The sequence below is a fragment of the Harpia harpyja genome, chromosome 3, assembly GCF_026419915.1.
Source record: "Harpia harpyja isolate bHarHar1 chromosome 3, bHarHar1 primary haplotype, whole genome shotgun sequence".
NCBI classification, from domain to species: domain Eukaryota; kingdom Metazoa; phylum Chordata; class Aves; order Accipitriformes; family Accipitridae; genus Harpia; species Harpia harpyja.
The window spans coordinates 14,995,796-15,020,367 of NC_068942.1; the positions used below are offsets into that span (position 1 = coordinate 14,995,796).

General features: G+C 40.4%; 2 protein-coding genes across 5 annotated transcripts; one reads left to right on the forward strand and one right to left on the reverse strand.

The window, feature by feature from the left end:
- Nucleotides 1-76: 76 nt before the first annotated feature.
- On the forward strand, nucleotides 77-18,491 carry CCNC (cyclin C). 3 transcript variants are annotated; one of them, XM_052781442.1, is made up of 12 exons: nucleotides 77-231; nucleotides 981-1,087; nucleotides 4,805-4,889; nucleotides 5,133-5,202; nucleotides 6,719-6,770; nucleotides 9,620-9,675; nucleotides 10,967-11,002; nucleotides 12,765-12,856; nucleotides 13,586-13,653; nucleotides 13,929-14,008; nucleotides 15,930-16,048; nucleotides 16,724-18,491. In XM_052781442.1, exons 1-12 carry the CDS (start codon nucleotides 200-202, stop codon nucleotides 16,776-16,778), a joined length of 852 nt encoding a protein of 283 aa, XP_052637402.1. In that variant the 5' UTR covers nucleotides 77-199; the 3' UTR covers nucleotides 16,779-18,491. The 3 variants fall into 3 exon arrangements, with proteins under 3 accessions (XP_052637402.1, XP_052637404.1, XP_052637403.1); XM_052781443.1 differs by lacking the exons at nucleotides 77-231; nucleotides 981-1,087 and adding an exon at nucleotides 1,100-1,482; XM_052781444.1 differs by lacking the exons at nucleotides 77-231; nucleotides 4,805-4,889.
- Nucleotides 18,492-21,525: 3,034 nt separating this feature from the next.
- On the reverse strand, nucleotides 21,526-24,078 carry TSTD3 (thiosulfate sulfurtransferase like domain containing 3). 2 transcript variants are annotated; one of them, XM_052781445.1, is made up of 5 exons: nucleotides 23,970-24,078; nucleotides 23,643-23,813; nucleotides 23,259-23,418; nucleotides 22,094-22,244; nucleotides 21,526-21,951 (listed from the first exon to the last, which is right to left on the reverse strand). In XM_052781445.1, exons 1-4 carry the CDS (start codon nucleotides 24,043-24,045, stop codon nucleotides 22,100-22,102), a joined length of 552 nt encoding a protein of 183 aa, XP_052637405.1. In that variant the 5' UTR covers nucleotides 24,046-24,078; the 3' UTR covers nucleotides 21,526-21,951; nucleotides 22,094-22,099. The 2 variants fall into 2 exon arrangements, with proteins under 2 accessions (XP_052637405.1, XP_052637406.1); XM_052781446.1 differs by lacking the exon at nucleotides 22,094-22,244.
- Between the last annotated feature and the right edge of the window lie 494 nt (nucleotides 24,079-24,572).

Genomic DNA, 24,572 nt, shown 5'->3' on the forward strand with positions numbered 1-24,572 from the left:
CGGCGGGCGGAACCCGCGCGCGGGGGAACGGTTGCCAGCGCCGCGTGTTGCCGGCCGGGGCCCCGCCGGCGGCGGGCGCGGGGCGGCGGCGGCGGCCGCCTCCTTCCTGCTGCCGGCGCGGGGGCGGCGGCGCTGGCGCGGCGGGGCCGGGACATCGCGGGCCCGGGCGCCTCCTCCCCTTTCCTCTCCTCTCCTCCCCATGGCCGGGAACTTCTGGCAGAGCTCGCACTAGTGGGTGCCGCGGCCGCGGGGTGGGGGGCGAGGGGGGCCGCGGGCGGCCGCCGCGCTTTGTCCATTCATTGCCGGGCCGGGCCGGGGCGGCGGGGCCGGGGGAGCGGGGGGCGCGGCTCGGTCGGGAGGCCCGGCGGGGCCGAGGGGAGCGCCGCGGCGCTGGGCTGCGTCTCCCGGCGGCGGCGGGGCCTGCTCGGCGCGGAGCCCTGGCGGGAGCCGGGCCGGAGTGGGAGAGCGGCCGGAGCCGCCGCCGGGCCGGCCGGCCTCGCGTCGCCGTGAGCTTCGAAGCGTTGGGGCTCCCCGGGAGAGAGGGGGGGCCGCGTCCCCGCCCGCCCTGGCTTGGCCTCAGGCGATGGAGCGCGGGCGGCTGCGGGGCCGCGGTCGGTTTATCCCCAGCGGTGGGGCAGCCGGGGCCGACCCGCCTTAAAATACGTCGTGCTGGGCGCCTCGGGGTTTAAATGGGTGCCTGTGACCTACCGACGGCACGTAAACCCTGCTGGCGACGGGCAGTGCCTCAGAGCTGCGCAGCCCGTGTAGCTTGCTGTAGGGAAAGCCGGTCTTAGTCCCTGCCAGCGCGTGTTTTTTCGGACGAGGGACTCGGAAGACCCGAGCGAGCCTTCGCTGGGGAAGCCTGCGCGTGGTTAAAGGCCACGAGCCCTCCAGCCCCGACCTGCAGCCCGTGGTCTGCGCAGGAGTCGCTCGTGGTGATGTTGAGAAGCAGTTGCTGAAGTAATTTTCCCTTCCTTTAGTTTACAATGGATTTTGGATAAACAAGATCTATTGAAGGAACGCCAGAAAGACTTGAAATTTCTGACTGAAGAAGAGTATTGGAAACTACAGATATTTTTTACTAATGGTAAAAGTGTTTTATTTTTATTTCTGCCGTGAAAGCTGCACAGTATCTGCCATGTCTAAATGCGAGCTTGAATTGCTGTGAGAACGTAATGTTTTCGTGGTGATACTGCATATACTTCCACGACCTATTTTAACAAAGAACTGCAATCGCAATAACGTTGTCATCTGTTAGTCGTATTAACACAATTTTAGGAGAACTTACAGGCAAATTAGCTGCATATATAACATTTTAACCTGTGATGGGACAAAATGTAGCACGTTTTCTTATTTTCAAGAGGTTGTTACCAAAAACGTAAAAGGAGGAGAAGCAAGCAGAAACTGCTGACCTAGCACATTAAAGGCTCAATGTCAAGCATTAATAGCCAAACTGGGCTTTTGGTGGGCTCTTAGGCTGTGGTAAGTATTTAGCCGATCTGTGCAGTCCTATTAAACAGTGAAGCTTGGAAACGTGTTATTTGTGTTCAGTTATATTTTCTGAAACCTGCACCACAGCATGTGTCTTGCCTTGTGACTGATGCCCCAGCACTGGGTGGCTCTCAAATTGTCTACGAGTTTCTGAGAGCTGTTGGCAGGCAGCCTGTTCTCCCAAAGAGTCTGGGGCTTGTCTGTGAAGTTATCTAGGAGTTACTTGGTCCTGCAAAGTATTTAACCGTATGAACGGCCACACTGGACCATATCAGGTTACGCCGCCACTTAAACTCTTTTCTGTGCAATTGTTCAGCATTTAAAAAAAATCTCCCTAAGCAGAGGATATTGCTCAGTAGTAATTTGTTTGCAGCCAGCTCTTTAAATATTTTTTCACAGGAGTCCCTTAAAGTACAAAATGCTTATTTTTTCAGCTATCTGGCCAGACTTGAGACAGAGAAGTGAAGTGACTTTCCTAAGGCCACTGGAAGATCTTATGTCAGTGCTGGAATGATATCTGTGAAAGATACTTATCCCAGCTTCTCCCTTAGCTTAGCTATTTTTATAATAATTGCGTATGCTGTGAATCTGATTGCTGTGGATACATCTGTGTTGTCACTTAGATGGCACCAGGAAATCAAGCTAGCAATGTTTCACCTATTCGATCAATTCCTGAAATTCCTTGAGCTTAAAACAAAGTGGCATAGCTTCATAGTGCAAAAAGAGAAATCTGAGTACTGATATTTCTAAAACTGTATTTCTATGCTAATTTTCACTAGAATGAATTTGAATTATGAAATATGCTTTTTTTCAATGTTTCACTTCAGTATTTTTCTTGAGCAAACAAAGATTTGCAAAGTAGACAAGCTGGTTTCAGTTTGTGGTTCTCAGACTCCTTTCCCTTGGCACTCCTTGTCTCCTGTGAAAGTACGGTGTGTGACCTGCGGCAGCTGGAGAACAGCTCTGCCAGCATCTCCCTTGTGCATGTGCGAACACAACCTACCTTGGAGGAGAGAGTGGTACTGGGCTTTCACCCCTTCTGTAGCAAAGAGAGGCACCTTCATGGGGAGGACAGTTAGGGGCTGCTCTGTACTGGGTGGGAGCTCAGGCAGAGCTTGCCGTGTCAAGCCCTTGACGTGTGTTGTATCATCACCTGCCTCTGAATGGGGACCCTGCTTTGGGTTTATAGAGCCTGCCCCTCTTCTCTCCCACCTCCTGCATTACTTGGGTAGGGATTGAGTCTCGGCCACGCCTTGTCATGTTCAGCATGTGTCTGCCCAGGAGATGGTTGTTCATTAAAGCCATGAAAAAATTGCCTGGAGAGAGGCAGTTTCCTGCTGCCTCCTCATTGGAATACAAGTGCAGTAGATCACCAACTGATTTTATGGCCACGCACAACTACTCAGAATGTGAATACTGTAGAGAGGGAAAACTGTCATCTTCTAAAATAGTTTTGAAAATGGAAATTGATGTTGATTTCTCTCTTTGGATCACCAAGTCTTAATAGAGTTTTTGGTTGAAAAGCGCAATAATGGATTTCCCTCTCTGGTCTAGGGCAGAAGCTGTAATGTTTGTGTTACAGGCTACTCAAGATATTCAGATTTAAAACAATTTTTATTTAAAACACCCCACTGAAACCACTTATTTTGTAAACATAGGGGAATAAATAATCCAACAGTTTCTTTTAAAAAATTTAAAAAATTAATTACAAGTGTTGGACTTTTTCCCGGCATATACAAGCTTCCATTTCATTAAGTCTCTCTAGGCTCATGTCCATTTTTTTCCCTAAACCACACTTGGTTTTTCTCTGACAGCAGATGGCCTAACCGTTCCTGAAAATCCCATGGGAGTGAGAAACATATTTGGAGAATTCTGTTTAGCTTAATATTTGAATTTTTCTGATGCCCTAGTAGTAGGACAGCTTTGTAGCCCCATGGTCAAATCAAAGGGAGAAATCCTTTCATGCCTCCCAAGATACACTGATAAATATTTTAATATTTGTACAGACGTGGCATACCGGGTTTAACCTCCTTTCTGGCAGTATTGCTTGTCCTACTGTCACTGGCAAGTTAGTCTCAATTTGGCATTCTTCTCTTTAGGAAAAGAGTAATAGGACACAGACAGGGACTTAATGTTGCTTTGGGTAATCATAGTGGCAAATTCGTTACCTTTTCCTGTGTGTGTGTGTGGGAAGTTGCCAACCATCAGTGCTGTTCAGGGTGTTTTTTTCCTTTTCTCCTACGTTCAGCCCTTTTCTAGCCAGCAATGTCCTTGACATTTGCATGTTTTGAAATGCTGTGATGCTCATTAAAAGCAAGAGTAGGGTATACCCTGACTATTCCCGAGGGATACAGGATAAGAGCATGGGGAAAAAAATCTGGACTTGCATGCTTAAGTAGAGACTAAGAATTTAGCAATGGCTGAGAACAGAATTGTTTGCTTTTCCCATCAGTGGTTGCAGTCTTGATCTTGCTGTACATATTTTAAATATATACTTCAGTATATTTTAAATTATTGTTTTGGACATTTCTGGTGAGGCAGAAAAAAAGGAAGAGGGAGGCTTAACACAGCCAAGCCTTGCTCTGAAGAATGGCTGCGAAGAAGTATGGGAAAAATAACAAGTAACAACCTTATGTTTCACTGTGCCATTCTCTATATCCAACCCCTGCTCTTAATCCCAGCTTGATGCATCTAATTTGCTTGGCACCTTTCCTTTGCCTGGGAGGCCAAACAAGAGCTACCTGCACAGATGACACCAGGGTTGTTTCTTGGCCAACTGGCAGAGGACCACTGTGATGGAGCAGCTGACTGCATCCTCTGGTCTCCCACCCCCTCTCCCTAGACTAAATATGTCATTTTTTTAACACCTGCTGCCTCTGCCAAATTGTTTGTGTTGGCAGCTTTAGTTGTTTGAAAAAAACCCCATCCATTTTGCAAGGCACTGAAACGCCATAGACTTATGTGTTTGAATTTGTTTTTGCTCTAAGAAGGGTAAAGCTTGGGTATTCCATTTGAGATTTGTGTTGTCATCTTCTTAAAGGTCTTACTCACTTTGTATGCAATGAAGTCAAGTTACCTTTCCCTTTCTGAAGGTGTCCACAAGCTTCAGGATGCAGTGCTTCTTCTTCACTTGCAGGTCTGTAGGTTTACAGCAACATGTCTCACCAAAGCAACGTATCTGAACTGAGGGAGAAGACTGTGCTGCTGCTCCTTAGAATCCCCAGCACTAGTCATGTTTTGAGATCCTTTGCTATTTGGTGTCAAATTGTTGTAAAAACTCAACTCAAGCTTTTGTTCATTTTTTTTTTTTAAGTTATCCAGGCTTTAGGTGAACATCTTAAATTAAGACAACAAGTTATTGCCACTGCTACAGTCTACTTCAAGAGATTCTATGCCAGGTAGGACTGTTTACTATGATGGTACAAGAATAAAACATTTGCTAGGCACATTTTGGTAGCCCTTTTAAAATGCAGTTCTGTATTAAAAACAGTGCCACTTTTGTTTTCTGGATGGTGTAAAGCTTTTATGCTAATAAAGTTAACTTAAGCTTTGCTTTTTCAAAAGGAAGTGTGGTGCTCTTAATAGATTAATCGTTCTACGTGTATGAAACAACATATTATAATTTTGTTATAACATTTCAGATATTCCCTAAAAAGTATAGATCCAGTATTAATGGCTCCTACGTGTGTGTTTTTGGCATCCAAAGTAGAGGTATGAAGTATTACAATTTTTTAATGTAAAATTATGTGATGTATGAGAGAGAGAAAACGTTTAGGACTTTTAAATTTTTTGTCATTCTTCATGCTTTGGGGGTTGAAACCTTCTCTTTTTTTTGTATAGATTTCTATAGCATTTAAGAAAAGGAGACGGAGAAGGCCTTCAAACATGTTATTTAGTATTTGATCTTTCACAATTTTGTCTGAATTACTAACCCTGAAGGGCCTCTGAAAATTGGAAAATGGCTGTTTCACTGTGATACAGTGTTTACATATTTACATGCACTATATCTTAAATTGTGCAATGTCTCCTTTCTAGTGTGTTTTTCCTTATTTATGTTTACTCAAACTTTAAAACATCATTTGAATTTTTTTCCTAATTATCCTTTTCCCTTTCATATAGTGAGGGATCCTCAGAGTTTACCACACTTTCATTACTTGAATTAAAAGTACTTTGTAGCTCATATGCTGTCTTTTGAGAAATTATCATAGGGAACTGACCCATTAGGGATAGTGGTGAGAAGGCTCCATGCCTCCACCATTAGAAGTCCACTTTGAATGTGGCCAAGAGTTAGCATCAGCTGGGCGCTGCTCTTAGTCTTCTGTAATGCAAGAAGTTTTTCAGCTGTTTGAGAAGTGTCTGCGTAATGGAAAAAAAAATCAAATTGGCCAATCTGTGATATGTCAGCGCTAATGAATTTTACAGGAGGAATTCAAACGCCTAGTGGATGGTAGAAGCAGTCCTACTAAACCAGTGTCTACATGTGATACTGTTGTCTGTACAAGTACTGTGATACCTTTCAGTGTTTGGAAAAGATGAAGGAAAGGAGAAAGATGCAGAGTATTGGACAGAGTATTTTTTTATGAGTCTGTTAATTAAGCCTTTAAGAAAGTACAGACATAGAGTGTATATGTACAGATGTACCGTATATTTTAGAACAAATACTAGAAGTCTGTGCGGCCTTCCTTACACTAAAGCTTCTGCAACTTTAGAGGGCAGCTGTAGCAGTAATGATTCAGCTATGCACTTCTCTGAAGGAACACTGTATACAGAAAATTTTCAGATTGCTTACTGTCTCAGCAGAGGAGCTAAGACTTTATGGAAACATAATAAAAAGAAGTAGTTAATGACAGGTTTCTAAACGCAGTTTTCTCTCCCAAGTGGGTTAAGGAAAAACAACATACCTTCTTGAAGCCCTCTTGTCTAGTTTATATGTAGAGTGTTAGCCAACCGAGCTTTTGTGGCTTTAGTACCTTTCATAAACGTTTACTATTCCTCGCAACTCAAACAACAAAGTAACTAATCAATGAAAAAACTCTTTACGTAAGAGTTTACCCTGTTCACCTTAAGGAAAAAAAAAAAAAAGGAAAGAAAAAGGGGTGGGGTGGGGGGGAAAAAAGTACTGCGTAAAGAAGCCCAGTTTAGTAAGAAGCTGTTATTTTAATTTGATAACAGTGTGAGTATATGGTATTTCAGGTGGTTCACTTCATTTACCATTCTTTTTCTTCAGGAATTTGGTGTTGTTTCAAATACAAGGTTGATTTCTGCTGCTACTTCTGTATGTAAGTATCGGTGATTTTCATTATGCTGTAGTTAGGTATCTCTATAGGGAGATCAGATATTTTCTTTGTGGGTTTTTTGTTTGCTTGTTTTTAAAAGGTAGCTTTTTATCAAGTCACGGGGGGGGGCTTGTGTGTTGACTGCTAGAAGCCACTTAAAGCCATTTAGAATAAACAACTTCTGTTTCTAAATACAGAAACAGAAGGGTCCTTTCTGTATTAGTTTTGGTTGATTCTGGTTGGAACTTATGCCAAGCATAAATAAAACTAAAGTAATAAAATTAAACTACTGAGGTTTATAAACAGTCTTGAGTAGGAAATTGAATTCTGAACTACTCAAAGATAGAATTGGAAGTGTAGGACTTTACTTGTCTGTTTTATAAAAGGTATGGCTCCATGGAAGTACCTATTTTCAGAATTTTTGGTAGGCTGTATACCTTCTAATTTTTTTTAACCCCCCCCCCAATAAAATTAGTCTTTGCACATGGTATTTATTTCTAAAAATACATTTTATAACCTATATATTGTTCACAAATAAATGCAATAAAATCACACTGTAGTTACTTCATTCTCTCCCACTTGCCTTCTATTTCCCAGTTCCTGTAACTTGCATCTCATCCATCAAGGTCTTAAAGTGATGGCTTCTTTAACTGAGTGCTATAATTTGACCCAGAAGGTCCAGCTGCTCTCAGTAGACAATTCCTGGCTATGCTCTTCAAAATGTAGGTCAGTGCTTTCAAAATCCCTCTTAGCCATTGAGGGGACAGGTGATTGGCTGCATCTGTAGCCTCCACATGCAGTAAGTATATCAGTCCATGGGGCTGGCCGTATGACAGTTCCACCACCAGGAACTGAAATGCATCTTCAGTGCCAGCATGACCAAGACCAGTACTAGATTTAGCAATAAGAGTTGCTATTTTTACATCAGTAGCATCTCAAAGCACAGATCTATGTGGCAGTTTTGATGTGTCAGTGAGAAAGTTAGATGGATTTTGGTAAATCTGCAGTAGCTGGTTTTACTTGGACTCCTAGTCCTGAGCTGTGCTGTTTCTGAAAATCCCAAGTCTCAGAATCCTGCAGAAGATTTGCCCCACAGTTCTTCCTTCAGACGTAGAAGCCCTGCCTGCCCCAATAAGTACTCTGCATTTCATGGAAGTGGGGACAAAAAGCAACAGGCTTTCTCCTAGTGTTTATGTCTTTTATTCTACCTGGTCTTCCTTTATCAGAGTTGCTTCAGTAGCACACAGCAATTTTTTTTTTAGATCTTCATACAAAAGGTGAAAAAAGCTGAGGCAAGACAAGTAAAAGAAAGCTAACAAGGGGTGACTAGCCTAACAGTGGTTGGTTGAAAAGGTTTGTTTGCTTTTAGTTAGGTAGAAACATGAAGTTAGTAACACATGCCTCCTTTGTAAGGAAGATAATCTCAGATTGGTTTCTGGCAACCTCTTCAAAAGCTGTTAGCTCTGTTTCCATAGCTTACTAAAAGGGCAGCTCCATATGGTTGTGTCTGCAGCTTGCTTTGTGGGAAAAATGTTTTGTTTCCCTATCTTCCCCCTCAAAGTGGTTTATTTTTTTACTATGTATCTATTCAGTTTGCATGCTTCTTGAGAAACCTGTTTTATTCATTCTTATCTTTCTTGAAATAATTAAAATTTCCAACCAGTAGCCTAGTCTTACTGTCCTGCAGCAAATTTTCTAGCAAAGTCCACCATAGGTCTAAATGTTGAAGACTTTAGTCCAGAGGACTGACGCTATCTTTTCATCAAAGTGAATGGCGTACTGATTTTCTGGAGGTAGTATCAATTCATAATATACTGTCTGTCATTAATATAAGGAATGTCATCTACCTACAGGATGTTAAATGTTACCTGTTTTCCTTGGAGGACAGGGACTTTAAGTAGATTTTAAGTGTTTCACTTGTACAAATCTCAAATCCACATCCTCAAGTGTATTTAAGGTTTGTTTTTTTTTTTTTGCTCAGCATTCTCGTATGAGATCACTCTGTTTTTCAACTTAACATAATTCTTAACAGTGCACTGTTTGTACCTGTTCTCCTTGTAAAATGCATGAGGATAATTAGGTATCTAAATCAGGGATCATCATAAGATAGAAAACTGAGGATATATTTGAACATTCTTGTGGAGGCAAGTGTCTTGAATCACATCATATGCCTAAGCGGATGCTTAGGTGTCTCTCTCAAGGAGAGAAACACCCTTGAAATGTCCAATAATCCAGTGCCTAGGACACTGATCTGCAGTGTGGTGAATTGACATCTTGCTTTGAATTTGAGCCTGGTTTTTGCATATCCAAAATCTTTTCCTCGTGGACATCCAAGATCTCTTGGTTGAGCTCACTCACCCTGCCCTCAGTCTTGCTTTTCTAAGACCATTACATGGTTTAAAATCTTCTATGTTGAAGGGTCAAGCCTATGTAAAAAATCCTACGTGGAAGTTCCATCTGGATTTAGTGTTGGAAGTGAGATCCTGAAAAGATCACCAGATTTGGAGTGACATCAGTAGGTAGATAGCTCTGTGAATGATAACTTGTGGAAAGTTAGGTGCCCATAAGCTAGTTGGTGGTTAAGCAGAAGATTTAGTAGTGCCCAATGCAGCAGACAGATGTCTGGCTGAGTACCTGTGCAAATCTGGGTTACAAGTGTACTTCTCTTTCCCTTTCAGGATCTTAAATCTTCTAACTTAACTTTTCTCTTTCAAATACAAACCTTTTGTACTGCAAGCAGTTGTGCTGCCAAATGGATTTGAAGGGCTATATACAGATGAATTAATAGAAAGGTAAAGAAGTAAAAATATTAATTACATAATTTTTAACATACCGATTTCTCTTTACTGTAGTGAAAACTAGGTTTTCGTATGCCTTTCCGAAGGAGTTTCCTTATAGGATGAACCATGTAAGTATGCTGTTCAAAATACAATTTGATCAAATAAATTAAGACAAATAATTGTTAGCAGGAAATCCTGTCTTTCAAATTCTAAGAAAGAAATATTTTCATACTCATATGTCAGGTTGCTCATAATTAGTTTTGGATAGATTATTGGGAAAGTTACTTTTAAAAGTAACAAATCTTACATAACCTCCTTTCCTTAAATTGTTGACAGGAATGCTGTAAAGAGAAGTGATGTGACTCAGTGACTGAAATAGTAATTGTTATATAGTATGATGATAAAAGAGATTTAGGTTTGTTTTGAATGTTCTTGTTTACAAATACATTGCTCCATGGAAGGTAAATAGCCCTTGCAACCTGGTATGCTTCCAAGCTTGCACACAGGAGCAGTTGGCTTACAGAAAGCTGTTTTATTTTTGCCTGTAAAATGTAATGGCTTTTGAAAAATGATTTTTATTTATTATTTAAAATTTAGATTTACTAGTAGTTTTCAAGGCATCCTCAGTCACAATACTGAGAAATTTTGTAGTTTTTCTTGAAACCAGTTTTGACCTGTGCTGTGGTATTTTGAAAGTTAAACGGATCTAATTATTTCTAGATCCACTGTGGCAAATGTTACTTTTTTTTGTTGGTTTGCTTTCCACCCAATTTAGAAAGCCAAATGATATATCAGAATATAAAATATCTAAGACCTTGCAGTAAAAGTGCTCTGCTATTTTACAGATAAAGGCAAATGGAAACATATTTCGGAGTACTGCTTTCCTATAGCCAAAGCAGTCCAATCTTTTGCTTGATATCACTAATACTTTACTATCTCTATGGAAAATGAGAGCTGATTTAATTGCTACAATTGAACAGAATAATTCATATTAAATTAAATCTGAAAATACTTTAAAAGGTCATTTGGCATGTTAGTGGTCTGATGAAGAGGCTCTAATTCTACAGAAGGACTTCTCTATTGCTGTTAAGTGTTTATACGCTGGGAACAATTTGCTGCTGCCAGGTATTGAAACAAATCAGACAAGTACTGTCAATGAAGTAGTCTTTCATAGTAAACTTGATCCAAAATGTTTAAATGCATTGTTATTATGACTGGAGTTAAGTTATGATGGTGGTAAGGCAATGGCTAATAATAGTTTGATTTTTTTTGTTTGGTTTTGTAGTTTCAGGTGAAATGTATTTAGGACTGTTGGAAATGTGTTGAGAATTCCAGTGATGAATTTAAACTGGATGCCAATTAATTCTTTCTGCTGTCTGAAACATGCTGCTGTTTAACTGTGATTTTACTTCTTTGCAGATACTAGAATGTGAATTCTATCTCTTAGAATTAATGGTAGGTTTTTTTTTTTACTACTGTTGCCTCAGTTTACTTTTTACTGATAAAGAATATTTTGAGTTTTGTGCTATGAAATATGCATTATGCTGTCTTGTTTTTTTTTTTTTTTCCCCACTCCAATTTTAGAATGAATGATGTCCATGCAGGTCTAACATTTATGTTTTCAGCAGAATGCCGTAATTACTGTGCTGTCATCTAGGCTGAGTGAGGGCATTCTCACCTCCTTGTGTTGAAGCTGGACTTCTCAACAGAAAGAGGGCAAATTGTGGGATCGGTGAGGACAGCAGGAGTGTGTATGGCTTTGCATCCTAGTGGTTAGAGCAGTTGGTTAGTGGTGTTGGAAGGGTAAAGCATAAGTTCTGTTTCCAGAACTGCTTGTTTTTAATAGAAAGGTAACTGTATATAAGTCCTGATGCAGAGACTAGGATGTCGGTGTCCTTATTTCCCCAGATGAATGGCCAGTCAGGAGCATAAAGAGTTGTATTCTTTCTATGCCCTCTTCTTCTTGCCTGGAAGAATCTGGAGCTATATATGTACGTTCCAGCTTCAGTAGAAGGTGTGGGTAGTATCCCACTCAGGCTAGTGTATAACCTGATAATTAGAGTAATCTTCTAGGAAGTGAGATGTGGGTTTGAATCCTATGAGGAAGAAACTGAATTCAGGGCCTTGCGTTTTCTGAGATGGTGCTGTAACTGTTGGATGAAAGGAGTACAATGTGACATTTCCTTCCAGGCACTTTCAAAGAAAGGGTCTGTACCTGCTTTTTGTAAAGTTGCCATCCCATTGCTATGTTTTCTAGGGCAACTGAAAAGATGCAGCCCAGGCTTCTTAGGTAAAGTGGTGCCTAATTTCTGCATATTGGTTGGACTTGGATGGGTTAGGCACCAAGGTCGCTGTACTGGAGTGGTTCTGCTCAAGTGCAGAGAAAAGGAGAGAGAAACCAGGGAGGAGCCTAGTGAGTTAGGCAGCAACGGAGAAAATATGTTTTGGGAACAGGACACAGAGGAGGTTGGATCAAAGTTTTTTGTTCGTGCCTACAGTTGTTATAACCCCTTTTTAGATAGCCTGTTTAGATTTAGTCCTTGATACCTCTTCTATACATGGCAGTAACTCTTGAGTTTTGTATACAGGAGTTTTATCACAAGTAACTGCATTTACAAGAAGTTACATTTTAGGGATTAACTTACTTTTCCAGTGTGCTATGCAATATATAGTATGTATAATAACTGTCTCACTTCAGTGTTCAGCACATGTAACTTAATGGAGCTTTTCCCTATAGTATCCATACAGTTGACTGCTTTCAGCGACAGGGTTACTCCTTCTTGCTTACACCAACCTGGGCCTGAAAAGAGGGGTTTTGAGAGCAGCGGATTTTTTTCCTTTTCTTTCTTTCTTTCCAGACCAGTGTCAATTATTTTGGCATGCTTTCCATGTATGGTATTTAGTGACAGACTGTTTTCTGGCAGTGGTTTGTATTTCCAAGTGGGAATTACGGGTTTGTAAGCAAATGAGGTTTCAGTGTGCTGCAGATGTGGCTTTCCCTGTCTCTTAGGGGAATGACATTGACAGACTGGCAACCATGCTATGTAATGGTATTCTAGAGAGAGCACTGCCTTCATTAGAGCAGGGTTAGGTGTCAGAATGCTACATAAAAAAAAAAAAAATCAGTAATTGACTTGTAAACCAAATGTTTTTAATGTGAACTGACAACACATTCTGCATTGTAATTTAACTTGTATCCTGTTGACATTTTTCCTAGGACTGCTGTTTGATAGTGTATCATCCTTATAGACCTTTGCTACAATATGTGCAAGATATGGGCCAAGAAGACATGCTGCTACCTCTTGCATGGTAATGAAGACAATGAGTAACAATAGTGCCTCCTTTCAGCAAGAAAGCAAGTGTTTAACGGTTATGCTTCAAAGGTGGTTAAGCAAAAGCAGGCTTAGCCATATTTGAATACAAAGGGTGCCCTAGTTAACCTGTGCAGGTACATGTCCCTGACTTAGCTTATTCTGTCTTTAACCCTGTAATGATTTGACTTTGCAGTGGTCTAATTTTTATTTTTAGACTAGCTCTAATAGCACAGTTTTTTACACTACTGAATGGTGACTATGAGTAGAGGTAATCTTTTTCTACCAACTTCTGCTTTCTGTTGTATCTTGTCATAGGAGGTAGAAGCAGTATGTAGGGTTTTTCAGCTGTGTTAGCAGAACTCTTATTCTTGAACTGTTTCACAAATACAGAAAGGCAGTAAAAGTACTACTTTTATGCTTGCCCTTATTTGTGAAACAGGGATAAATATTTTATGGTATACGTCAACACCGTCTGCAGAAGGACTTTTATGGTATTATAATAGTGTTTCCAAATAAACTTCTGCAGTGACTACAAGAAAGAAAATGAAAGGCTTTAAGAGATTTTTACAAGGGGCGAGATCTCTTCCCTCGCTGTTTTGCCCTGCAGCCTCACTGCTTCTACCATCTGGGAAACTGACAAAATATTTATAAACTGACAGCAGTTTTTGAAGTCTTATAGTCTAAAGGTGAATAGGGCAATACTTACAAGTTCTTTTTTGCACAGGAGGATAGTGAATGACACATATAGAACTGATCTTTGTCTGCTGTACCCTCCTTTCATGATAGCTCTAGGTAAGTAACACAAGTAATGTCTCTTGTCATGTTTAAATGGATGTGTTCTGTGTGCTGTCCCATCAACAAGCATTCCTTAGAATAAGGTGCTTCAGTTTGCATTTCATACAGTACTGACAGTGTAGCTTTGCAACTTAAAAAGTCTTGGAGAAAAATCAGGTAATTAATCCCGATTTTTTTCTGTTGACCTGTATAGTGTTTATAAAAAATAGAATGTTTCTAACTGTATCAAGAGTGGCTCTTTGTTCAATATGCATGTCACCTGATCTTTGCAGCTTGCCTACATGTGGCCTGTGTTGTCCAGCAGAAGGATGCAAGGCAATGGTTTGCTGAGCTATCTGTTGATATGGAAAAGGTACTCTGTTTTTAATTCCTGCCACCTGTTATGGACTGACCAGAAATGGTAGTCATGGTTATAAAACTACCGTCTTACATGTCTGCAGTACTGATTTGAACTTCATTCAGTGATCATATGTTAGGTGCTGTTGAAATTAGGTAGATCTCTCAGGGAGGAAGACAATGTCAGGTCATTCAGTCATCACCCTGCTCTGAAAGTCAAGACAGAACCATTGCATAACCAGCAAAGTGTTGCTGGTGTTGCCGTTTTTCAGATGGATACATAAAACCAATATACTTTGCATTTTTTGCCAGAAAAAGAATTCCCAGTGTTTTTTGTCATTCAAGATTGCCATCATGAGTTTGACTTCTATTCTAGTGCATGTGATTTTCTGTTCTCATTTTCTCTCTATAAGCGTATGTAATATAGCAGAGTGTAAAACATTCTAAGCACTTTCAGGATGACCAGGACCATGACTTCAGTCAGTGTTAAACAGGGGGATGCCAAGATCATTCAGTTGAGTTCCCTGCTGTTGCAAATTCTGTGTCAAATGATCTCCTTCATAAATTTGTCAGGTTCTGAGGCGCAGTTGTTCTCATACCAGTAACGTGCTTCATCTTCACTAGTTCCTTTTACTTTTTAGATTGACTTCTTTAACCTTTGTTGAGCTCCAGCAAGCAAGCCAAACTAGTACTCATACTCCTTATCACACTGTTTCACTCTGCACATATTTTTCAGTCTATCTTTTTTGAAAATGAGCATCTGGAATTAAATAGCATATTATGGATGAGACGTACCATTGCCCTCTCTGCCCTCAGTATTGCCCTTTATCCTGGCATTGTATTTGTATTCCAGGATTTGTCTTCAAATTTAAGCACGGTGTGGATGCTATGCTGCATCAAGAGCCTTCTGAATTGTGCTGTCATGCATGTAAAAGCAGGGTGATAATAAATTAGCAGCAGAGGAGAAGCAACCTATATTTGACAGATAAGGTTACCATAAGCTTGATACTGAACATGTTTGAATGTTTACATGTCTTGGTTCTCATGCCAGTGATACAATCTAAGCTTGATTTTTTTTTACATTAAGACCATGGACCTCTTAGCTAACTATGACTTTTGTTTCAAGGATATATATTGTTCTAGTACTTAATCAAGGTCCATGTATTAAAAAGAATAAAGAAGTGTACTTTATTAATTTAGAGAATGATGAAACAAAATTATGAACCAAACATTATGCACTGTTTATATAGAATATTGCACTAGAAATTTAATAGGAAATTAAGGTAGTTGAGGTGCAGTAGATAGGAAATGTCCAAACTGATAGAGAATGCTTATGCTTCCAGAAGTGGAATATGAAAGTTCAACAATTCTTATTATATGTATATAAGAATATAGCAAGAATAATAATAATAAGAATATAATAAGTATTTAGATACTCCTTGGCTCTTTATTTCTTGGAAGGAAAGAATTCAGACCAATGTTTTGTGGTTTGGGGTTTTTTTTCCTACACTGTGCCTCTGATGTGTATGAACATTGATAATCGTCGGTTACTGTATTGGTAATCCGTGGTCATCTAGCTGCAATCATGCTGCCAGGTGTCTGTATTTTCCCAGTAGCATAGTTATAAACTGTGGCAGTAGTTGCAAATAAATAAAAAGCTATTTAGCTTGCAGGGGAGGAGAAGTGGTATATACAGTTGAATGGTAGGGAAAGTATTCTGTTCAGGCTTCCATTCACAATTAAATCAAAAAACTAATTACAGAAATGGTTGATTGCCAGACCAGATTAAATGTGAGACAGCTCTGTTTATAATATGAAAATTGTGCTGCTTAATTTCAGTTTGGGGCATGTTTAATTAATTACACACTTAAACTGACTATGACAAAGATAAAATCACTATTGTGTCTGACCTTAGGATCTCTTTTCTTTCTAATCAGATTTTAGAAATAATCAGGGTTATTCTGAAGCTGTATGAGCAGTGGAAGAACTTTGATGAGAGGAAAGAGATGGCTACTATTCTTAGTAAAATGCCTAAACCAAAACCACCTCCAAACAGGTACTGTACTTCCTTAATACACCTTTCACATGGAAAAACTGGACTGCTATCTTAAGAATGAGTAAATGTTTAATCTGAGGTATAACCACGACACGTATATTTTTACAGTGCAGACTTTTCTATTACAAACAGCCAGTCTGATTGTTCAGGAGCTAGCGAGAAGCAGAACATTTATTGTTTTATGGAGAGTGTTAATGTGATTAGAATGTGATCAGTACAGCTTAGCAAATGTAAGGAACCACGGTGTGAGGCTCTGTGGTTGAGCCAGATTCATTAGAACTGGGCCTGCTTGATGTCGTATTTAATGACCGTGATTAAATACCACTGTTGGGAATCTGCACATGCAAATTCCTGTGCGCATGCTTATGTAATGTGAACTTTGAAATGTTGACTTCAGAAGTAGATTCAGCAGGCAGGTGCATGGGTATATATTGAAATTATTACTCAAGTAAATACACTGAAGTTATTTATGCATGCTGAGATTAACCTTTGCATTTTTAATGAAATTTAGCACAATATCTTAACCTAGTTGTGTATATGTTGAAGTATTTTCCTTCAAAAGGTTTTTACTACTTTCAGAATACCGTTTTTTTTTAAATAAATAAAAAAGACAAAAATGTAATATGATGCTTCTTTTTGAAGACATGTGGTTTTGGTTTTTTTTCTTCCAAACAGTGAAGGAGAACAGGGTCCAAATGGTAGCCAGAACTCTAGTTATAGCCAATCTTAAGACATTCCAAAGAATTTGTTTATGGACCACTTTGACTCAAGACATCCTGGGATCTTTCCTGTGTTCATGAAATGGACAGAAGGTTTTAGTAACATCTTTGACAAAGAACTTGAAGAATAAATAGCTTGTTTGTGTCAAGCATTTTGAAAGCTTTTTCTCTAAAACTGCATCATTTTCTCTGACGCTGGAGCAAATGTACTAAGATTTTTCAATGTAAGGAATCAAATGTTAAACCAAGCTGCAAAAGATTAACACTATCCACTCAAAATAAATAGTTCATTATTGGTTTTGTTTGCTTTGAGAAAATTGTAACTTGCCATTGAAGTGAACTATTTTTAAAGCGACAGTAACCTGAAGCCTAAGTGTAACTGTATTAATGACTTGTGTTGTCTTCATTTTGTTTGTGACTGAAGGAAGGTAGCGCACTGTGTGTTAAATCTATTCATTACCTTGAGTTTTGTTGATTTTTTTGAAAATAAATATGGATTCTGTAACAAGTAACACAGCAATCCTTCAGAAACAAAACCTAGAAGAGCCTGCAAAGAATATTGTTACAGTTTTAATGAAAGCTGCAGGAAAGAAATTCAGTTCCTTTTTTGGATTAGAAAAATGCTATTTTACTTAGCAGATGTACTTGGATGTTTTTGCCACGAAGTGTAGTAGCCCAGCTTACCAGAGAAGTGCAATATGTATAGTGATTCTGCAGTTTTCTTAAACGTTTCAAGTGTTAGGAATTAAAAAAACCCAACATACTATGATTTTTTTTGCAAGTAAATGTACTGTATAGTACAATCGGAATATTTCACAGTCAAGTACAAATCTGGATATGATTGCTGTTTTTTATGGTGGATTTTTTTTTGTACAAAAGATATACACTGTTAGTCTGCCTTCACTGTTGGTGTGAATTTGTGTGGTTCATTAGAGAGTTTATTTAAGAGGATCAAGCTTTTGGTGAGTTTCATACTGGCTAATTTTAATTGTGATGTTAGGAGCAACTCTTTAGAATAACTGAAATGGGATTCCTTGGTTAACTATGTGCTGGAGAAAATGAGATTCCTTCAAACAGAAGGCCATATCCTGTGTTCCTTACTCAGGCAGATATCCCACTGAAGTCAGGAATTGGCCTAAATCGAATTTCTTGATTTTTAGGTAACTTTGTTTCTAATTAAGTTCTGTACAACTTCATTTTGAATGATAGTGCTGACTTGCCCAAGTATAAAAATTGAATGATAAAGTGCAGTAACATTGTTCTCTTTTTTTTTTTTTTTTTTTTTTTCCCTGAAGCAACACATTTCACTGGTCTGAAATATTGGAGGGAAATTCTTGAAAACCCTTGCTCTGTGATGCGTCTTGGTTTAAAAAACTGGCCCCTTAAAAAACCCCTGTTTTTTGCAAATACCTGTCTTTGTAATTGGCTGGTCATTAAGTGAAATATAACTGAAGTGTGTTTGTATGTAGCCCATTAGGCTACTAGCATTTATTTCTGTTCAGGTTATTTTTGTAAAACATTAGGTAAACAAGCCCAAACCACTTTGGTGAGATAGAAAATATATACATTTTGGTCTTTGCTACTTTGTTTCCATTTGATCCATACCTTTTATAGACACTTGATTGATGAAGTGGAATTTGGCTGTTTGCCTTTGTTTCTTGAAGTCTAAAATGTGCTATTTGTAATGTGGACTTGGGGAGTAGAAATAAATCAATGCAACTTGACCATTGTGTGGAGTTCTTACACAGGAACTGTCCTTTAGGTAAACATCAGTCTTCTCACATATACCACATACTCTACTAAGAAAGCTAATGTTTTGAAATTAGGGATTTCACACAATTAATGAAGAATTCTGGGTGGAGTGATTAAAAGTTTTCTTGCTGTTCAAGAGCCTTGGCAGACTTTACTTCATACCTAAATTACCTATGTGACCTAAATGTTGGAGCTAAACTATCAGGCACTTCTTGATGGTAAATAGAAGTATCTTAAGTCATTTCTCTACTGGGGAGGTGAGGATAGTTTTACCAGCTCTGGTTCCAGTGTAAACAGTGAAAGGCAATAAAGTGCAGTCAAAGGAACTGGATTCAGTGATGACAGTTATAAAAAGAAAGATGTAAATTGGAACAACAGGAAATAGAACATAATCTGAATTCAACAGCTTTGCTACCAACCAGACAGAAAAAAATCACCTTTACTGTGCTTAATTTCAAAGGAGAGAAATGCATAAAAATGAGGTATCTCAAAGAAGAGGTAGCTGAAAGTCTTCATAGATTATATGGTTACAGGTGACGGTGGAGTGTCAAAGCAAACACTGGTGATCTGTGCCAAAAAGACTTAAGGAAAAATCTAAAAGGAATCAAACTGAACTGAATCAGACAACTTATTTAACTCAAAAAGCATAATTTGAAAAGCAAGTTATATCCACATAAGGAAGATACAGAGGAAGACACAGAAAGGATCATCAACTTTGACAAGCTACAAATAGTTTGAGAAACACCTTGCAAAAAACTAGCAAGACTAATAAACACTAAATCTACCAAGACTAATAAAAACTAATGAAAATAAGAGGTAGACAGTGGCTTTCCTATTAAAAAAAAAAGAAATCCACTGCTCTTCAGCTCAGACAAGACAGCAGAGGTCTAGAAAAATCATGAGTGGTGTGAAGACTGATGAGGTGACAACTGTTCATCTCTTCTGACAGAAGCAGCAGGAGCATCCGATGAAAACAATACATGGCGAGTTGAGAAGCAACAAAGGGAAAGACCTCTTCTCACAATGCATTGTTAAACCCAGTACAGCCTGCTGTGACTGCTGGGAGTTTGTGTTGAAAATTTACAAATACCCAAATATACCAAGACATGCAAAGCCTGAAGGAAGTATCAAAGCACTCCAATTTGTAAATTAGAATAATCTGGGGGTTGTATCACTACATACTTGTCTTGTTTTAAGCTCTTCCTCAGATGTTTATTACTGGTTGTTGCCAAACAGGAAAATAATGGGCTAGACAGATCTTGGTGTGACCCAATATAACTGTTTGTTGTTCATTGTTTGTAGCTATGTAGTTTTAGATGTTTGCAACAAACTTTAATGTAGCTACAAAAGGAAGCATTTGCCACTTATGACTAAATCGTGACTAAGTTTAGTTGATTAGATCTCCTTGCTTTGTTCATCTGTATACTGAAGTTTGGTGGCTTGGTCAATACAGCTAGGCATGATTAATAACACTTTTAGCTAAATATTTTCAGTGTGTCTCAAATTTTCTATACAATCTGACCGTAATGATCTAGATCAAAAGGCATCATTAGTCCTGGTGAGGCCTGGCACAACACAACCAACAGTGGGCTTCAGTTGCCCCTTTGACTATGTGCCCACAGCATTGTGAAACTGTCTAGGTCATGTTAAACAGGCAAAATTAATAGATCATAGGATTTGGCTAAATCCAGCAAAACTGTTGGCATCTGTTACTCCTCCTGATCCAGTCTGAAAAACACCTTTCAAGAGTAAGATAGTGAGAATTGCAGAGTAATTGACCACAACAAGGTAACACCCATCCTCATTCTGGCATTTTAATTTCATCTTACTCCCATTAATCGATCAGTTAAACTAAACCAGTATTTTGGAAATTAGTCTAAATTCTGGTTCTTGTTTGGTTTTTTTTATGAATTGGAAATAAAGTATAGCATTAAGACCGCTAAAAAGTCAATGATACTTTGAAGAAAAATGCACTCATTACTCACTATTACGACAGCTACACTACAGGGTCTCTAATTATTAGCAAAGACAGGAGAACGGAAACCACTGTAAGATACATCATCAGGGCAGCACAGCTAACACAGCTGGCTGTGCCAACTGCAGGAGTTCTCCTCTACAAACAAATGACTGCAGAGAGACTGTGGGACTTACTAGAAATAAAGTTCTAGTAAGACTAGTGACTTTTTCTTTTCTCTAAACTTGAGACAGTATATTTTTTAGGTCCTCTTCTCACCATGCAGACCGGACGGTCAGAATGGAAGAGCTGTAGGGTAAGTGCACATTGCCTGCAATACTCATTAGAGCAGAACCAGAAGTTTTAATTTCTTCTTCCAGACATCCTGCAGAGTCCTGAACTTCTGTGCTAGGACTTGAATTTTCTAGAGGCCAAAGCAATTCACCTTTGCTAGTTCACCTGAACTGCTAACAGCATTAAAAAACAAAAAAATTCTTAAAATTATGACTATGCAAATTTATAGGTGGGGATGGGATGGATCAGTTTGGTTTTTGAAGTTTAAGACACACAACATACATAAAAGAAGGAAGGGTGTTTAGTAACTTCCTTCGACACCTCAAATTTTCCAGCCTAAAATGATTACATCTCTGTAATAGTAACTTCAAATATAGGCAAGTTCTCACTTGATACTGAGCTGCTGAGGGAACAGAAGTTGTTGACTGAATGCTATATAGCATTCTGTGCTCAGAAGCAGATCTGCATATAAAAATGGATATATTTTTAAAATAAGGAATCACACAATATTTTGAACAGCAAGTATTCTAGCATCAGGTCAGTTTCCCTTTGTATTTTCTGACCCGTAAAGTTTTGACTTTACAATCACATAGTACAAACCTAAAAATCTGTACTCTACTTGTACTCTTTGATAACACAGTAACTGTTTTAAAACTCCAGCTATGCATGAAATACAATAAATCTGTGCTTAGGGCGGTTACCCCAATTCCATTACAATATCTGCAGTTTAACTATTCTAAACAAACTATCCAACACAATTATTTGGGAAAGGGTAATTTTATTTGTCCCATCATCATCATTACTTTAAACAGTCGTAAACTACATCATACAAAAATCTTAGTAAACATAATAAGCACTTAGGTTCTCCTCACATACTTTCACCAAAAAACATAGCCCAAAGTAAAGACTGAACAAATTTAATGTCCTCAGTTCATGTCATAGTCTTTAGCTATAATTTGAACCAAGCAGCCGATATGCATGGCTATTTGAAGGTGAATGTTCATTTACACAAGAAAGCAGGAGTGGGCTGTATTCCGGAAGTGGAGTACACATAGTTTGAATGCTAAAACCTACGAACCATCCTGAAGCCTTGATGGGGCAAGGGTTGGGGTAGTCATCTTCATTTTTTCTCTGGAGGTTCATGTTTTACCCAATCCTCAAAGCCACCAGCATATTGCTGAACTCTGAAAATATGCAGAAGATACAATGTTAAGAAGGACTCTTGAAAAAGGTATCTAAGAGGGCAGGGCAAAAAAAAACCAAACCAAAAGAAAATCAGAGAAAAAAAGCATAACAGAAATTCTCTGCAATCAAATACACTTGTACCTAGCTTCAATGAGCCAGATTGATACTCCTTGTACTCCAATACTGCCTGCTTCCATGGAGTGTGTTCTGTAACTCTTCCAAATGACACAAAGCTGGAGGGCAAATATCAAGCAAGTAGCAGCAGCCAGACCAATGAAACAGTTTGCCGCTTCTTTTTTTAAAAAGAGAGAACAGACTTACTGTGGTGGGAGATTTATTATGTCTAATACTTCAGATGTCATCAAAGAATGCGGCACACTGATCTGTTACTTCCTTGCAAACCTACATGCTCTGTAGATCTGAAATAAGCCTGTACAAAGCTAAACTCTGAAAAACAAAAACCCACCATGCAAAACAATATTGACTCCTTCAATTAGGCAGCATGAAAAACAGGTAACGGAGGATATTTTGCACTTACTAAAACAATATATTTATAAAACAAGAACGTGGTTCCATCTTTTGACTAGAACTAGCAGGGATATTGCAGTTCCATGAAAACATGAGCAAACAACCAATTTTTTAAATCCTATCTGTAGTCTTCAAGCCAGCAAGGCACCTTCTGGCATGGGTATAATAATTCTGCCAACCAAACGCTGCTTTTGCTTTCACTCTATCAATCTCACTGTCTTTTTAGCTACTGCCTTCACTGCTTTACTCCTGGCAAATGATCCAATGCTTTACTGAAAGTGAAGGCCTACTTTGTCAACAGTGAACTGTACAGGTAGAACTGCAATTTAACAAAGGGCGTGGTTTCATAAACTATTTAATCTAATTTAAGATTGTACTTCTACCAAAGTGAGCAGTTCTCCACCTTTCCAATAATCCTGTGGCTCAGGACTAGTGCTTATGAAGCCGTATAAGGAAGCAATGTCTTGGCGAGCGAGCCCTAAGAGGCAGAAGGATCCTTCAGTGGCAGCATGGTCTTGCCGCAGATTGCATCACCTGCGACACATGCACAGAGCTGCTGAGGGGTTGTTTCACAGGGCGATACACCTCACTTTTCTGGAGCACTCAAGGGCGTCTTTCAAGGTTCAGTGGAGACAAGAGGAGGTGTCTAACTCAAATACCAGTCGTTTTGTTCATATTCCACTTTAAATTTTTACCCTTGCCTGCAAGAAGCTGAGTAAGAGTTCTGCTTCATGGGGGGAGGCCACATTAATCCCATCCTTACACACACAAGTCATACCTGCTGAAACCCAAGGACATGGCAAAACTCAGTGCTTGTTTACTTCTTGTTCCTGCCAAACAGGAGAAAACCACAGGGTCTGACTTGGATGGCATCTTTTGATTGTACTGCTCCTTGAACTCCATTGGGTCCATTTGTAGAGCTTCCACTAATTCACCCACTAGGAAATACAGAAAAAAAAAAAGTCTCATTTATTCTCCATCCACAGACAGGCTTACACTGTCAGGCTTGTAATTCCTCTGGAGGAAAAGTTCAGCCTCACAACATACTAGCAGCTGTCTAGCACAGCCCCTCTTTGCTCAGTCACTGCCACTTGTCCACAGACTTGACCATCAAGCAAAGGGCAACACCCAACGTCTCCACGTCGCAGTGTCAATAACTTACGCGGTATGTTGATGGACGCTGGGATTTTTCCAAATCTGTCGATCTCCCACCTCTCCCGCACGTCTATGTGGAGGACGTTGGTCTTCTTCAAGTCTTTGAGCTCTCGGTAGGAAAGGCTGGGTGCCCCGCCGGCGCAGAGCCTGCGGCTGGCGGCACCCGCCGCCCCGGGACCTGACGGAGAGGTGCCGCCCGTGAGCCCAGAGGAGACCCCCGCCGCCCCGGCGTCTCGGGGAAGGCCATCGCCCCCAATAACGCTTAACCTAGCCACACGGCACCCCGCCCCGGGCGCCCACAAACCTCACCCCGCCGCTCTGCCCCCCGCCTCACCGGGCGCCGCCGCCCGCCACCAGCCGCCGCTCGCCGCCCGCAGCGCCCGCCGCCAGGCCCAGCCCGCGACCCCCATCGGCCCGCCTCCCAAGATGGCGGCCGCCCGCACCGCCCCTGCCGCCTGCCGCCCGCCGCCCGCCGCCCGCCCCCGCCGGCGGTGGAGGAGGCGGCTGCCCGGGCGGCACCGCCTTCTCCTCGCGGGCGGCGGGCCGCAGGCCGTGGTTCGGCGCTGGCCCGCTCAGCGGCTGGGGAAACGGCAGCGGGCTAGCCGGGCTGGCTTAAAGACAGTTTTGGGTTTTTTTTCCCCTTGTGAATCCCTCCGATTTCTGACAATTTGTGACTCGACGTCGATAAAACCTCTGCACGCTCGCGTCTGATGAATTTACGTCTTGGCCTTGCGTCACCCTGGTTCCTGGATTTCGCCAGAGCTACGAAAGGCCGAGCGGCCTGGGCGGACGAGCCGCAGGGGAGCTGCCCACTGCCACGCACAGCAGCCGACACAGCTGGGTTAGGCAGCCGCTGCCTTCGGTTTCGGTACGTCCAGCGACTGCCCCTTTGCCTGGGTAGGGCGATTTCCACAACTGAGCCGAGCTGTTGAGAAGA